This window comes from Polyodon spathula, chromosome 6, assembly GCF_017654505.1.
Source record: "Polyodon spathula isolate WHYD16114869_AA chromosome 6, ASM1765450v1, whole genome shotgun sequence".
NCBI lineage: Eukaryota > Metazoa > Chordata > Actinopteri > Acipenseriformes > Polyodontidae > Polyodon > Polyodon spathula.
The window spans coordinates 40687119-40700077 of record NC_054539.1 but is presented as its reverse complement, the minus strand read 5'-3'; the positions used below and the strand labels follow the sequence as shown (position 1 = coordinate 40700077).

General features: G+C 35.1%; 1 protein-coding gene across 1 annotated transcript; it reads right to left on the bottom strand.

Moving 5' to 3' along the window:
* Positions 1–532: 532 nt before the first annotated feature.
* On the bottom strand, positions 533–2937 carry LOC121316554 (cytochrome c oxidase assembly protein COX20, mitochondrial). Its single transcript, XM_041251599.1, has 4 exons — positions 2739–2937; positions 2027–2141; positions 1874–1937; positions 533–868 (listed from the first exon to the last, which is right to left on the bottom strand). The coding sequence occupies exons 1-4, from the start codon at positions 2769–2771 to the stop codon at positions 754–756; spliced, it is 327 nt and encodes a 108-aa protein (XP_041107533.1). The 5' UTR covers positions 2772–2937; the 3' UTR covers positions 533–753.
* Between the last annotated feature and the right edge of the window lie 10022 nt (positions 2938–12959).

Here is a 12959-nt window from a genome sequence, read left to right as displayed (position 1 = left end):
GGTATGAATACTTTTGAATTAGCATTTTGGGAGTTTTGCAAAAAAAAAAAAAAAAAAAAAAAAAAAAATAAATAAATTGTAGACATCTAATTCTTGTAACTTTTTCCTCATCCACAAAAGCAAAACTTTTGCTACAAAAGATTTTTCCTATAAACATGTGTTTGAGAATTTTTTAGAAATCATACATTTCCATTGGGGTATGTAAACTTTTGACTGCAAATGTGTGTGTGTGAATAGAATGGTTACCTCTTCAAGTCGCTCTGCTAAAGTAATAGACAATCCATAACTTAAAATACTCATACATTCTGAGGTCATGGCTACTAAGCCACGTCGACAAATCTCTCTTCTACTGTCTTCAGTTAGAGAAAATGTAGGCAATTTTTTTGTGCATTAACATGGTTCTTTTAATGAACAGTAACACCGTTCCACAATACAAGATGCAATTGAAAATTAGATACAGTATGAAGGAAAAAATGTTAAATGTTTCGACGAACTAGTGTGCCTTAACAACCAGTAAAAATAAACAACAGCATTACAATATAAAACAGTTTATTCAGTAAATGCTTGCAATGGCTCACTTTGTAAGCCAGTACAATAAACTAACATAACAGTATTTTTCATTAGAAGCTTTTATGTTCCTTAAGGAAAAGGCACAGCTTCCGAAACATGTTGATTAGTATGGGTTTCCAGTAGAATGTCCACTTTAGTGAGTTATCGAATTGTTCATCATGACCCATCCCCTTGACTGCTGTTCTATTTTCTTGTTGGGTCCAGACTGGTACCTTCATACATGACTTTGTTTTTTAATCCATCTTTGATCATTTTTTGCTGCATTCGAAGCTTAGCATTGTTGTATCTGCAGTAGAACCTTTAAAATGTAAGTAAGAAGAAAAGGGAGTGCGAGTTAATTAACTATAAAACTTTAGCATGAACGTACATTTTACAGAATTTTAGGATTGAGACATCATTTAAAAAAAATAAAATAAAAAACACATAATTTAGATCTTTATTTAACATCATGTAATCAAAGATACTACAAAATGATATTGCAAAAGTCTACTGGAAGCCGTAATAGTAGTACGGATTTAGAAATGTAACCTTTTTTTATTTTTGTTCTTAGTTTTTTATTAATTACATGGAAAGCTACAAAGCATTATGTAATTCAACATGTTAACTTAACATTATTCAGCAGGTTTCATTCATCTTTATGAAGCAAAATTAGTTCATTCTAAAGGGTGATACAAAACTTTTGGCCATAGCACTACAGTACATTCAAATTGGAAGTTGTCCTACAGGTTGCAGAAACTGTGTCTCTTGGACACTGTCCATGCTACAAGGTTTTTTAGAACAAGTTCAGAGATGTAAATAGGACTCCAATAGATCAGCAGTTTGATCCATTCCAGGTGACCTAAGCTACCTTTACATTGTGGTTAACTATACTCAAAAGAAAAACAAAAATGGACACAACTGCTAAGCACTGGGAGTCTTATCTCAATCCCTGTTCTACATTAAAACCAGTTATAGAATTCCATGAAGTGATGATAACATCACATGATGAGGAACCAATTCTAAAATCTAAATCAGCTTGTACATATTTTAGCAGGAGTTAGCATAATTGTATATTTTGATCCTCCCTGTATGAGACAGCAGTGGATTTTTAAGTAGCATGGGTTATGGAGTTAAATATGACAAATCTGGGGGAGGATGGAAATTATTTCTTCCAAGTTACGCACGTTTCTTAATTCTGCTATAGTTAACATGCGTGGATCTCAAGATATGGATAGATTAGTATCAACATACAAAAATGGAAATCCAGCATGAATGGTGCCTAAAAATTCTCTTGCCGGAGATCGCTGGACAATTGATAACTTACCAAGATCCCAGTGTTGTCAACATGAACCCTCCTACACCAAAATCAAAAGATCTTTTGACTCTGCCTAAAAGGAAAAGGCAGGCATTTAATAAAATGAAACACTAAGTACTGTAACAGCAGTTTTCTGTCCAGGAACAAGCAAAACAGACTTACTTGTTGCCAAGAAGTGTCCTAAACCAACTAAGATGGATGCAGCTGATCCATGCAGCACAGCCCCTCTGGCACAGGGAATGTTCTGGATATCAAGGATTCCCAGGAGCTTGAATGACTACAAGAAGTGACAGCATGTTACTAACAAGAGGGCTCCTTACAGAAACAAAGAACACCGATCATCTTTAAAACAAGTTATATTATCTTGAAATATTAATCATAAAACAAATATTTAAGAAAAACTGTCTGTAAGCGCTTGTAGGCTAACTGCTGAAAAAGACACTACAAAAAAATGCAACAAATATTATTTTCTTTATTTGAGATTAAAGGTTGTGGTTTGTTGTAAGAACTACAAATGTTCTGTAACCAAAATACTGCAATTTATTTAATTAACAATGTGCATAAAATTAACTGGTTCTGCTGTGATCTGACAATGAGCAAATGAAAAAATAATAAGCACTAAGATGTACCACATACAATACTGTATATAGGAAACAAAATTGTTAAAAGTGCGCATGACTGTTTTACAATATGGGTTACATTACAAGTGGACTGCAGTACTGGCATAAGGTTGCACTTTAGCAAGGAACAAAGCATTGTAATGCTATTTCTGGATTTATATTAATATACAGAATACGACTTAAAAACAGCGCTATCACTTCTACCCTTCACTCTTCAGTAGCACTGTACAGCAAGGATTTCACCTGAATTTTACCTTTGTTTTTCCTTCCTCGCCCTCACCTGCCATGGCGTTCCCAAACTTGTGCAGCAATACCCTCAGTGCCTCTGTTGTGCAGTATCACACGAGTACCTTTTAATAGGAATAGAGTTATTTTAACCCCATTCGTGATATAACGAAAACAGGAAGAGTCCCGACAACTTACTGTTCCGGGCTGTCTCTGATCTGAAAATGTCAGTTCCCACGTCTGAGACAGGTTTATAGGCTGTCCTTCGCTACCACCAAATGTCCCTGTCAGGACACTGCACTCTGATTGGTTATCATAGTATTGTTAATAAAACAATGAATAATCCTTCTTCCAACACTAAAACCCTACACCTAAGGTCAGTATTCCATACTGCAGCCATTACACATCTAAAGTAGTTCATGTCTGGCAGTGAATAAGCGTTTTTGTTACTTTTTTTTTTTTTTTTGAAGTGACCGGAGTTGCTGGCTTCCTCAGTTGTCCTGACAGGAACATTTCGTGGTACCTTTGTAGGTACTGCAGGTTTATAGTTACAGAGTGACAAGTCTACCCTTCCGCAGTTCAACGTTTTTTTTTTTGTTGTTGTTGTTTTTTGCAACATCTTAAGAAATAGTATAATTTGTATCGGTGGTGTTTAGCAGACCGGTGTGTAGAACACTTAAGAAGCATTAGCATTAACACCACTGCATTTCCAATCGCTCGTCACTTCAACAATGACGCGTTACGTAGCTGAGCGGCTCAGAGTGAGAGTGGTCAGAAAGCACACTGAGCGTAATTTGGATGATTTAACACTCCACCAGATCAGAGCGTTTTGGAACTTTAAAAATGGCGTCAAAAAGCGAATCGCTTTCGGGTATCTGTGATGTTTTTGTCGATGAAATGACCCGAGACGAGAGGCTCATTGACATGGAGTTGTTATAAACAGCACCTTTATCTTTGACAGTGATTTCAAAGACATTTTACCAGTAGTGCATACCAGGCTTGCTGGCCCAGAAACAAGCCATGCAACCGTCGAGAGCTGTGTGGACCAAATTGTGACAGTCTGAGTCTGTTTTTAAATCTCATTTCCGTATGCGGAAAGATACATTCGAGGCCAAGACAAAAGCGACAGCGTTCATGCACAGTCTGGGACGTTTACTGTAACTTGTTAGTGCATAATAAATAAATTATAATAATTAAACGGAGTAACTATCCATCAATAGGCCTGTAATGTTAAAATACATTTTAAAATGATAAAATAATTACATGTCCAACTACGTTTTTTATGTCAGAACATGAAACCACTTTGGCATTCATTTGCATATTGTAAGCCTACTCAAGTACTATGCCTGTTGTTTTTTATTATTATTATTATTATTGTTATTATTATTAGGCTATTATTTTCTAGTAGGCTACTGTTCTGATAAAAACTGCCCCCACAACGGCTCTCCTGTTTGTTGGTTGGTAATTGGGGGGTTCCCTTGGTTAAAGGCAGGGTTGGCGCCAAATCAGGGCTCGATATAAGGGAACGCGGGAGCTGGGAGAGGAGAGAATGTTCGAAGTGTGTGTGTGAGAAGCTGTTACGCTGTTCTTGAGTTTTCTTTATGTTGGTTAATGTTCAATAAAACCGGCCATTCGAGAACTGCAAGAGCTGTCTGCCTCTCTCATTTTATCCTAGAACCCTAAAATACTACAGTATGTTGTTCAGCAAGCCAAAGGAGCATGTGATGTGAAGCATTCAGCTCTCTCTACCTGTGGAATCCAAACTATTACTGACTTTATGAACACTAGGCAACCAAGAATCTTTCTGAGGGAAAGGAGACAAATTTAGCATTAACTGGGGGGGGGTTCTCATTATGCATTCTTTGATATGTGTAATGTCCTGTCCTCTGTGACCTCAGATGTCATTAAGTGGCCAAGCACTGAGAATGCTGGGTTAAACGCGTCAGCATTTGAAGAGAAGTGAGGATTTCCTGGAGTCATTGGTGTAATTGATGGTTGCCGCATAGCAATCAAGGCTCCAGAAATTGAAAATGACAGTTATTTTAATAGAAAGCGATTTCCTTCTATTAACCTGCAAGGAGTTTGTGATCATGATATGAAATTAATTGATGCCAATGCAGGTTGGCCAGGGTCAGTTCACAATGCACATGTCTTTAGAAACAGTCAGATTAGTACAGTCATGGAAAACCAGCAGATACTACTTCTTGACGAACATGTTATGGGTGACTCGGCCTATCCTTTGGAAACCTACCTTCTGACTTCTTACAGGGACAATGGGTATCTAACAAGGAAGCAAAGCAGATACAACTACTTGCACAGTTGTGCTCACTCCGTTATTGAAAGGTGCTTTGCACAATGAAAGGGTACTTTTTCTCCCCTTAAATATCTAGACATGTCCAGAACAGACATGATACCAAAAGTTATAATTTCTGCTTGTGTCTTGCACAATATCTTAATTGGAAGAGAAGGCAATATCATGTTTCCCAAGATGACGCTGGTGATAAATTTTGGCAGTGCCAATCACACTACTGCTGCACTTAAGAGGGACAATATTGCTGAACTTCTGCAGAGTAGTTTTGACAGTAGCTTGATTTTCATAATAATAGACTTAATTAGATTTATTTGTCAGTATATACATAATTATTATTTTAATTGTCAGTGCTGTTAATTATACAATAGACAAATAAAATAAATACAAAAAAACAACAATTTTCTGTTGTTTTTTTCTTCTATTTCTTGATGTTCGCCTTCAATATTTGGGTAAATTCACTGAGCAAATAATTTATTTCATATATTAGCTGAAAGAGCCAGCTGCCCAACGTTTCGATATGTTGTGCATGTCTTTCGCAAGATAGTAAGTGTTTGAATCAAAACAGAGGTATTTATAGGTTTTTGACATCATGACAAATACTTGTTATTGTTTATATTCAAATCCATGATTTATTCTTACATGATGTAATGGTGTTCTATATATTATGACATCATTTTTACTTCTATCTTTTAATCTGTATTAATTCTAATTAACATTATTTTTATATAAACTTATATTTATATTATCATGCAATGCTGGCTCTGAGGATGAGCTTTGATTTGACCTCCCCAGCACATCAGCATACAACTTTTGAATGAATTTTATTTATTTATTAAAATGTTATATATTTATTGGAGTTGTTCCAGTCTCTCCAACATGTTTTATTTCATCACATTTTTCACAGGCTATTGCATTACAGTAGATAATAGTTTTTTAGTGGATATGTGTTGTTCTTATGTTTAAGTATATTTTTAATTTTGTCCGTGTACTAGTGCAAGTATTTATAGAACTAATGCTGTCAATTATTCTTTATGTTTATTGTAAACTAAAATACCACCTAAATTAGCTTCTCTTCTGAATGCTACAACTGGGGCCTTAAGAAATACTTAAAAAAAATAATAATAATAATTCTGAATTATGTAGAATCTGCAAGTGTTTCCAAACTATCTTAGAAACATTGAGCAAAAGTTTAGAGTAGGTCATTACTAATGAGACTTGTTTGACCTTTTTATCTCTATTTTTATAATCTGGTAGATCATCTCTTTTTAGTTTATACACTTTTCTTAACTCTGTCTCTATAATTCTTTCTTAGGAGGCAGACTTCATCAATAGATCAACTTTGTGTCAGAACAAGTAAACTATGCATTTATTTTTGTACTCATAGCAATTACCATTTAAACATAATGTGCTTATTATCATAGTGTGGTAAAAGTCCCTTATGTTAGGGAATTGTGCACACACTCAAATTCTGTTCTGCACGTGTGGGGATTGAGGGGGTATACTTTGAATACTCAGGACCTGCTCATTAGTTGCCTGCCATAGATATATGTAACCTAGGCATATCTGTACTAAAAGGCAGATTAACAGCACCATGTAGTACTTTGCCACTATGGAAACAAATGTCCTTTAGATTGGCTGGTGTGTTCTAATATAAAGCACTTTGTCCGATCTGGCCTGTATTACATATGGCAGGCAACTAGTTAAAGAGCAGCTCCTGAACAAATAGTTAAAACACCTTAATATATACTTTATTAAACCACCAAGAATGTGTATGATTGCATACATTTATTTATTTTTGTCTAACCTATGTATATTTCTATAATATGTATGTGTGTTTTTCATATTAGTACTTTTATTTTTTCGGTTAAAAACAAGCAAAAGGAGGCAATGGGCTGTGAACCTACACAAGCTTAGATATGACTTGTTACCAGATTGACAATCTTCTTTCAATGGCAAGACACTTGTGTACATTCTCACATGACAACATGTCCTTGAAATAGCACTTAATAATACAGTATGCAGCGTGCTCCTGAAGCAATTATATTTCAAATCAATATGCTTCACATACAGTACCACACAGAGACACACACAGTATTTGATGGCATGTGGCACCAAACAAGTTTTCAGTGGAATAAATATGGTATTTACAGCCACTTAGTATGTATTTAACAAACTATTAAGTTGTATAAAACAGTCCATTATTTTGAATTATTGCAAGAATATCTGGAAAGCATTTAATAAAAAGTACAAATTACAGGAAATACATCTAATCAATTGTGGTATAAAAAGAATGCAGTGCTCCCTCGACATTTCAGTAATTTGGTTTATTCACAGGCCATGTTGACAGAAAATTGTAAATGTACAGTACTATATTACAATGTATAAGGGCTCTTCACTAATTGACTGTTTTTTGATTTGTAAGTCAGATAGCAAAATAGGGGTGTGTGCAATATAGTAAACAAGACACTATCGGGCTGCCAAGCCATTTTTGTGTTATAATACCATTTCCAGTAACATGATACAGTTGTAGCAAAAGCTGTTATGTTTTTTCTTCCAAGTAAAAAATGAACTGTTTCAGACCTTTTTTCTTTCTTAAGAAAATTGATTAAGAAAGGTGTTTTTAATGCAATGGCTTGGTTCATTTTTCAAATGTTTTTACAACTGCACTTGCTTCCAGACTCTCACTGAAAACGAGCCACTGTCTCAGTGAGTAAGCTACTTGATACAATATAAATATGTAGTGCTTCTGGAGAAGATTTCCCTAATTTATCCTCCTAGCCTTTTTGGATAAACTGCTTTGGATAATTATGGTGCATGAATATCACGTGTAACAAGGAATAAAGCAATCTCGGTTAGGCAAGAGCTGTTACACGTATCACATTGATCAAGATAAATAAAACAGAAAACATCTATATTAAAAAAGAAAAAGTTGTTTTATTTCTACAGGGAAAGGTACAAACTATACATACTTAGTTTAAGCAATACACTATTGATGGATTTAAATATAATGAAATAGCTATGAACCCTGTACAAATCCTGAAATTGAAAAGAGTTGACACGAATAACAGAATGTAACTGAAACCCCTTCTGTGTTAACAAGAAGCATCCCAACCCTGTGGATGGCAACAGCATGTTGTGCAGGTGGATAATATACTAGTCCATTATCTGTCTGTGAGGTGCTTGAGGATTACATTGGCCATTCATTTTTTAATAAGCTACTAGTCTGGAAAAATGTTAAAGCAACCATGGTTCTTTAAAATACTGAATTGACCATAGATACCCACGGTATTTACCATGGAAAATTACACACACACACATTTTTAATCCTCTTTTGTCATCTGAAGCTCTTCATATTTTATGAACACCAGACCTCAGTAAATTCTAAATATCCGTAGAAGTGTATTTTAATTGAAGCCATGGAATATGTAAAATATGTTCTGAAAGACCAAAGTTGCCATGGAAACCTCAATGGCCTGTGAAACATAGGACAGAGCTTGTTTTAGAAATCGGAGAACCAAATCTAACAAGCCCCTTGTTCTAACTTTATACGTACCTAACATTTTTTGCAACACCAGACCACAAGAATTCTGGGATTTTGTCATATGAAGACATTTTATTTGTTTATGTACCAATAAGCTTAACAATCAAGCCAGGAGTAGGACCATTTGCTTGGTCACAATCTTGTCCTATGTTTACATTTCACATTGGTAAGACTGAGGTACTTCCAGATTCCTCCATGCAGTAATACAGTACATTTCTGTGATCAAGATACCAAAGCAATCTGTAGCACATTTAAAAAACAGTAATACAAGATTTAAAAAGAAATACAGTAGTGCATTTGAAAAGTATTTCTTTGGGAAATGTCATTGGCCTTTTACAGTTGTAACATTTTTACTATGTTTGGCCAAAAAAAACATTACTGCTAGGTTTTAACATAAATGTATTTTAAGTTGTGATTATTGTGGGTACAAGAATGATGCCTTGTTTGTGTTTCATTGCAAATAAGTATCCTTCTGGTCTTCATTAAAGTCTATAGAAATTTAAAAGCACACATTCAAAGACATATAGTTACAAAGGTAATTTACCCATCCCATACCATTTTATGATGTTTTGCAATCATTTTCTTAATTCTAAAAATCAGTCTTTATCTTGCTCGCTGTCCTGTGTTGTTTACTATGAAACAGGTGGAACACGGCAAACATCACAGGCCTGCAAGCAATGTCAGTCAGTGAGGAACAGAGAAATGATTACTTTTTTTTTTTTTTTTTTTTTTTTTTTTTTTTTTTTTTTAAATCTCAGTAATTAAAGTAGAAGCAATTTAAAACTTTGTCACTGAGAAATTACTATAAAACCCAAAACTGTAATACTGTATACTAGTAATTACAAAACTTTACCTACTGAACCTGATTGGATTTGCCAATCCCCTTGAATTAGCTGCAAATTTGGTTGCCCATGTGATGTGATCCCTTTAGCAACATTCAAAACACATGTTGATAGGCTGCTCTTAGACATGGTTATCCATGGTTTATCTAATTGTAAAACAGGAAAATTGGTCACCAAGAGAGACAGCAGTGACAGACAAAGGGAAAAGATCATTAGAGGTTTGTCAAGTCTGAAATGTAAATTATGGAAAGGATTAATATCCCTTGACTTCCACCACATTGGGAAGTCTACAGCATATCGTGATCGGGGCAAACAGGTCCCAACACAAGGTACAGGTCCCAGTTAAGTGGCCAGGCAGTGTGCAGTAATGCACCAAGGCAATATTTTATTTAATGCATGTGATTAAATACTTTTTTGGTAGGAAAGAAAGGTTTAACCCAAGAAACATTGGGTTTTATGTATACATTTTACAATGTCTCGAATACAGTGACACTTAAAACAATATATATATATGTGTGTGTGTGTGTGTGTTTAAATGTACTAACGTGCTGATGACGTCAATCAATTGCACCCGATGAACGTCACCAGTGGACTATTGAAATGAGATTCCGTCTAAGGCACATCTTTTTCAGAAAAAAGTCAGTCTGAGTGGATCACGGCCTGCATGTGTAGTTGTTGAAATAAAGGATTAATAAAAAGACTAGCTTGACTTAGTCTGGACCGTAGCCTGTTCATTAATACACATATATATATATATATATATATATATATATATATATATATATATATATATATATATATATATATATATAAGCATGCTTATAAAAATATTGCATTGCATTACGAATATAAAGAAATTGCATTGCTATTATTTTAACAGCTCACCACACAGTTGATGGAGATGTTACCATTGTGAAGAGATGGCAGAAATATTTTAGACCTTGAGGAGAATAGCTTTAAATATTACACTGAATCTTCCTAGATTACTTTGCAAAATTCTGCCACGAGATTAAAAAAAAAAAAAAAAAAAATGCAAAAAAGTATCTAACTGTACGGTCGCATCTGGTTCTGAACCCACTTTATGCCAGGACCAGCAGCTATGGAGTCCCAGTGATTGAGCAGGCATTGGAAAAGTACTTTTAACAGCAAATAGTTATCGTACATATCAGAGAAATGAACAGATATTATAAGAATCACAGCACATTTTACTACCACTATATTCAGATACAAAAAACTTATGAACCACATTCATTCTCAAACCTTTACAAATTCCAAAAGGTTAGAAATGGTCAGTTACCTTGTTTAGTTCAAAAGACTACTGTAATACAAAATATATTTTCTTAAAAATGTTCCCTAGTAACATTTCTAAGAACAAATATTGTATGGAGTCTTTTCAGTTTTTTTCTGTTGCACGACACCTCCACAAATTCAGCTGCTGCTGTATTATGAATCCTGTCTATAAAACTCTGCATAAAACGCTGAACTCCAAGACTTGTCATTTCCTAGGACATGTCCCTCAAACCATTACATGGTGTTATCTCCATGTATGTTTTCCTCTAATTTACTTGATTTATAAAAATGTGATAAAATATTTGATATTCGGTATTCAGTATGTTAATATAATGGTAAAGCCTATCATTTGCAATAAGATTTTAGGCATATCAATAGTGATTTAGCCTGCATTTTAATCTTTTAACTTCCTGTAGAATTGGTAAACCGCGATGGTACATCAAATTTTAAATAAAGTGAACCATGCATTTGTGGGCAATGCAATAGATTAGATGGGCTGAATCACAGCGATGAACCTTTGGCCATTAGGCAACATATTGCTAAATAAATGTTAAAACCAGCTAATTCATTATTTTAAAGCTGACATGAAAAACTGAAAAGTTGGGCCAATGAAACGCAGGTTTTTATCACTTAACTGGTTTGGTCCTTATGATTGGCAAGGAGATTGCACATTTTGTTATACAGAAGAGATTCTAAAGCTTATGCAATATAACCAGTCAACTAAGACAGTATTATTATGTAGCAATATTGCAATGATGTAAATTGCAACTTTGACTGCGACATGCAGCCAGAGAATATTCAACCATCACAAGATCCACAATTTATGTTATGAATACTGACCATGCCCTAGCAATCAGGCTTCTAATGAAAACAGCACTTTCAGAGCAATGTTCTCTTACTGCTCCAATAAAATTGTTTCTGTGATCCTCTGCATCAACCATTACACCATAACACTTAGTAAATATCATCACGTGACCAGCAACCATGCACACACAGTACTAACATATCTGTGAAGACTACTATTAAAAAGCAGGGTAGTGGCAGTCAAAAACTTATCAAAATGAATACAGATGGTTAGACACATTACGTGTCAGACACCCACAGCAGCACAGTTGTTTTAAGTTCCCACCATGTGAGCGCTATCTTGACAAGTTTGCTGGTGAAAGCCATTTCTTATATTGCTAAGCAAGTTAGCCCCAGATGGCTGTTTTGTTGAAATATCAGGTTTAAAAATGTTTTAAACCTGTGAAGGTAAAGAAAACAAGGGTCCACTGCAGACCCCTGCTCAATTTGAAATAAGCACCATTCCCACAATTGACAGAGATAGATGTAGGTTAGCAATGGTGGTACTAGGTCATGTCCAGTCAAAACTCCTTACAGGTATTATTATGCTTATGCTGTGTCTTTTGTCATTGAGGTACTTTATTATCTGAAGAGATACCTGCTGGGAGAAACAGGTTTTGAGAAGCTGCAGTCCCACAACCGCTGCCTGCTCCCGATTCCTGACTTGTGGGTTCTCCCAGTTATTTGAGCTCAACAACAACTGCCTATGAAAATTAGCTGCCATATCAAAATTGTTTTTTGTTGAAACTCTGAGTACAGTCTCGCCCACTCATAAAAGTTCTACAGGCAAGTTCACGAGAAATGCAATGTCATGCCAAGTACCACCATATTAAATAACCAGGTCACAATTAAACACTACACAAATTGTCTTCCTGTTCAACTAAATCAGTCTTCAAATAAAAGTCAGTAACATACACATTTCCTCCCCACTTGTCGGTAAATACAAAAATGTCAGAAACATTAAAACAAACAAAAAAATAATAACCATGACATATAACCACAGTTTGTAATTGTAAATATCTAAGCATGACACTACCCACTAAAGTGAAAGAGCTATCTGGTAACCAGATACGCCAGACACCTGAATTCAAATATCAACACATTTCAGAACTGTGCAACCCATATTTGAAAATGTCAGACTAACTGAAACCTTCTGTTATCTATGGTTCTTGGCTATTGCACATGCAACACAGTTTCAACAGAACCTATTTATATCTGGCAGTTCTGGCATTGTGTTCTGAAACAACTAAGTTTGTAGTTAACGTGACATCTTTCGTTTGTACAATTTCCGAATTCTCTTCAGTAGTTCTGTGGGAAATGTGGCTTTGCAGGCAACACTCTCTTACTGGGGGGGAATTTAGAAATTTGGAATTATTAACAGGAGTTGTGTCACATCCAGTATTTAACACCAACTACAACTGTG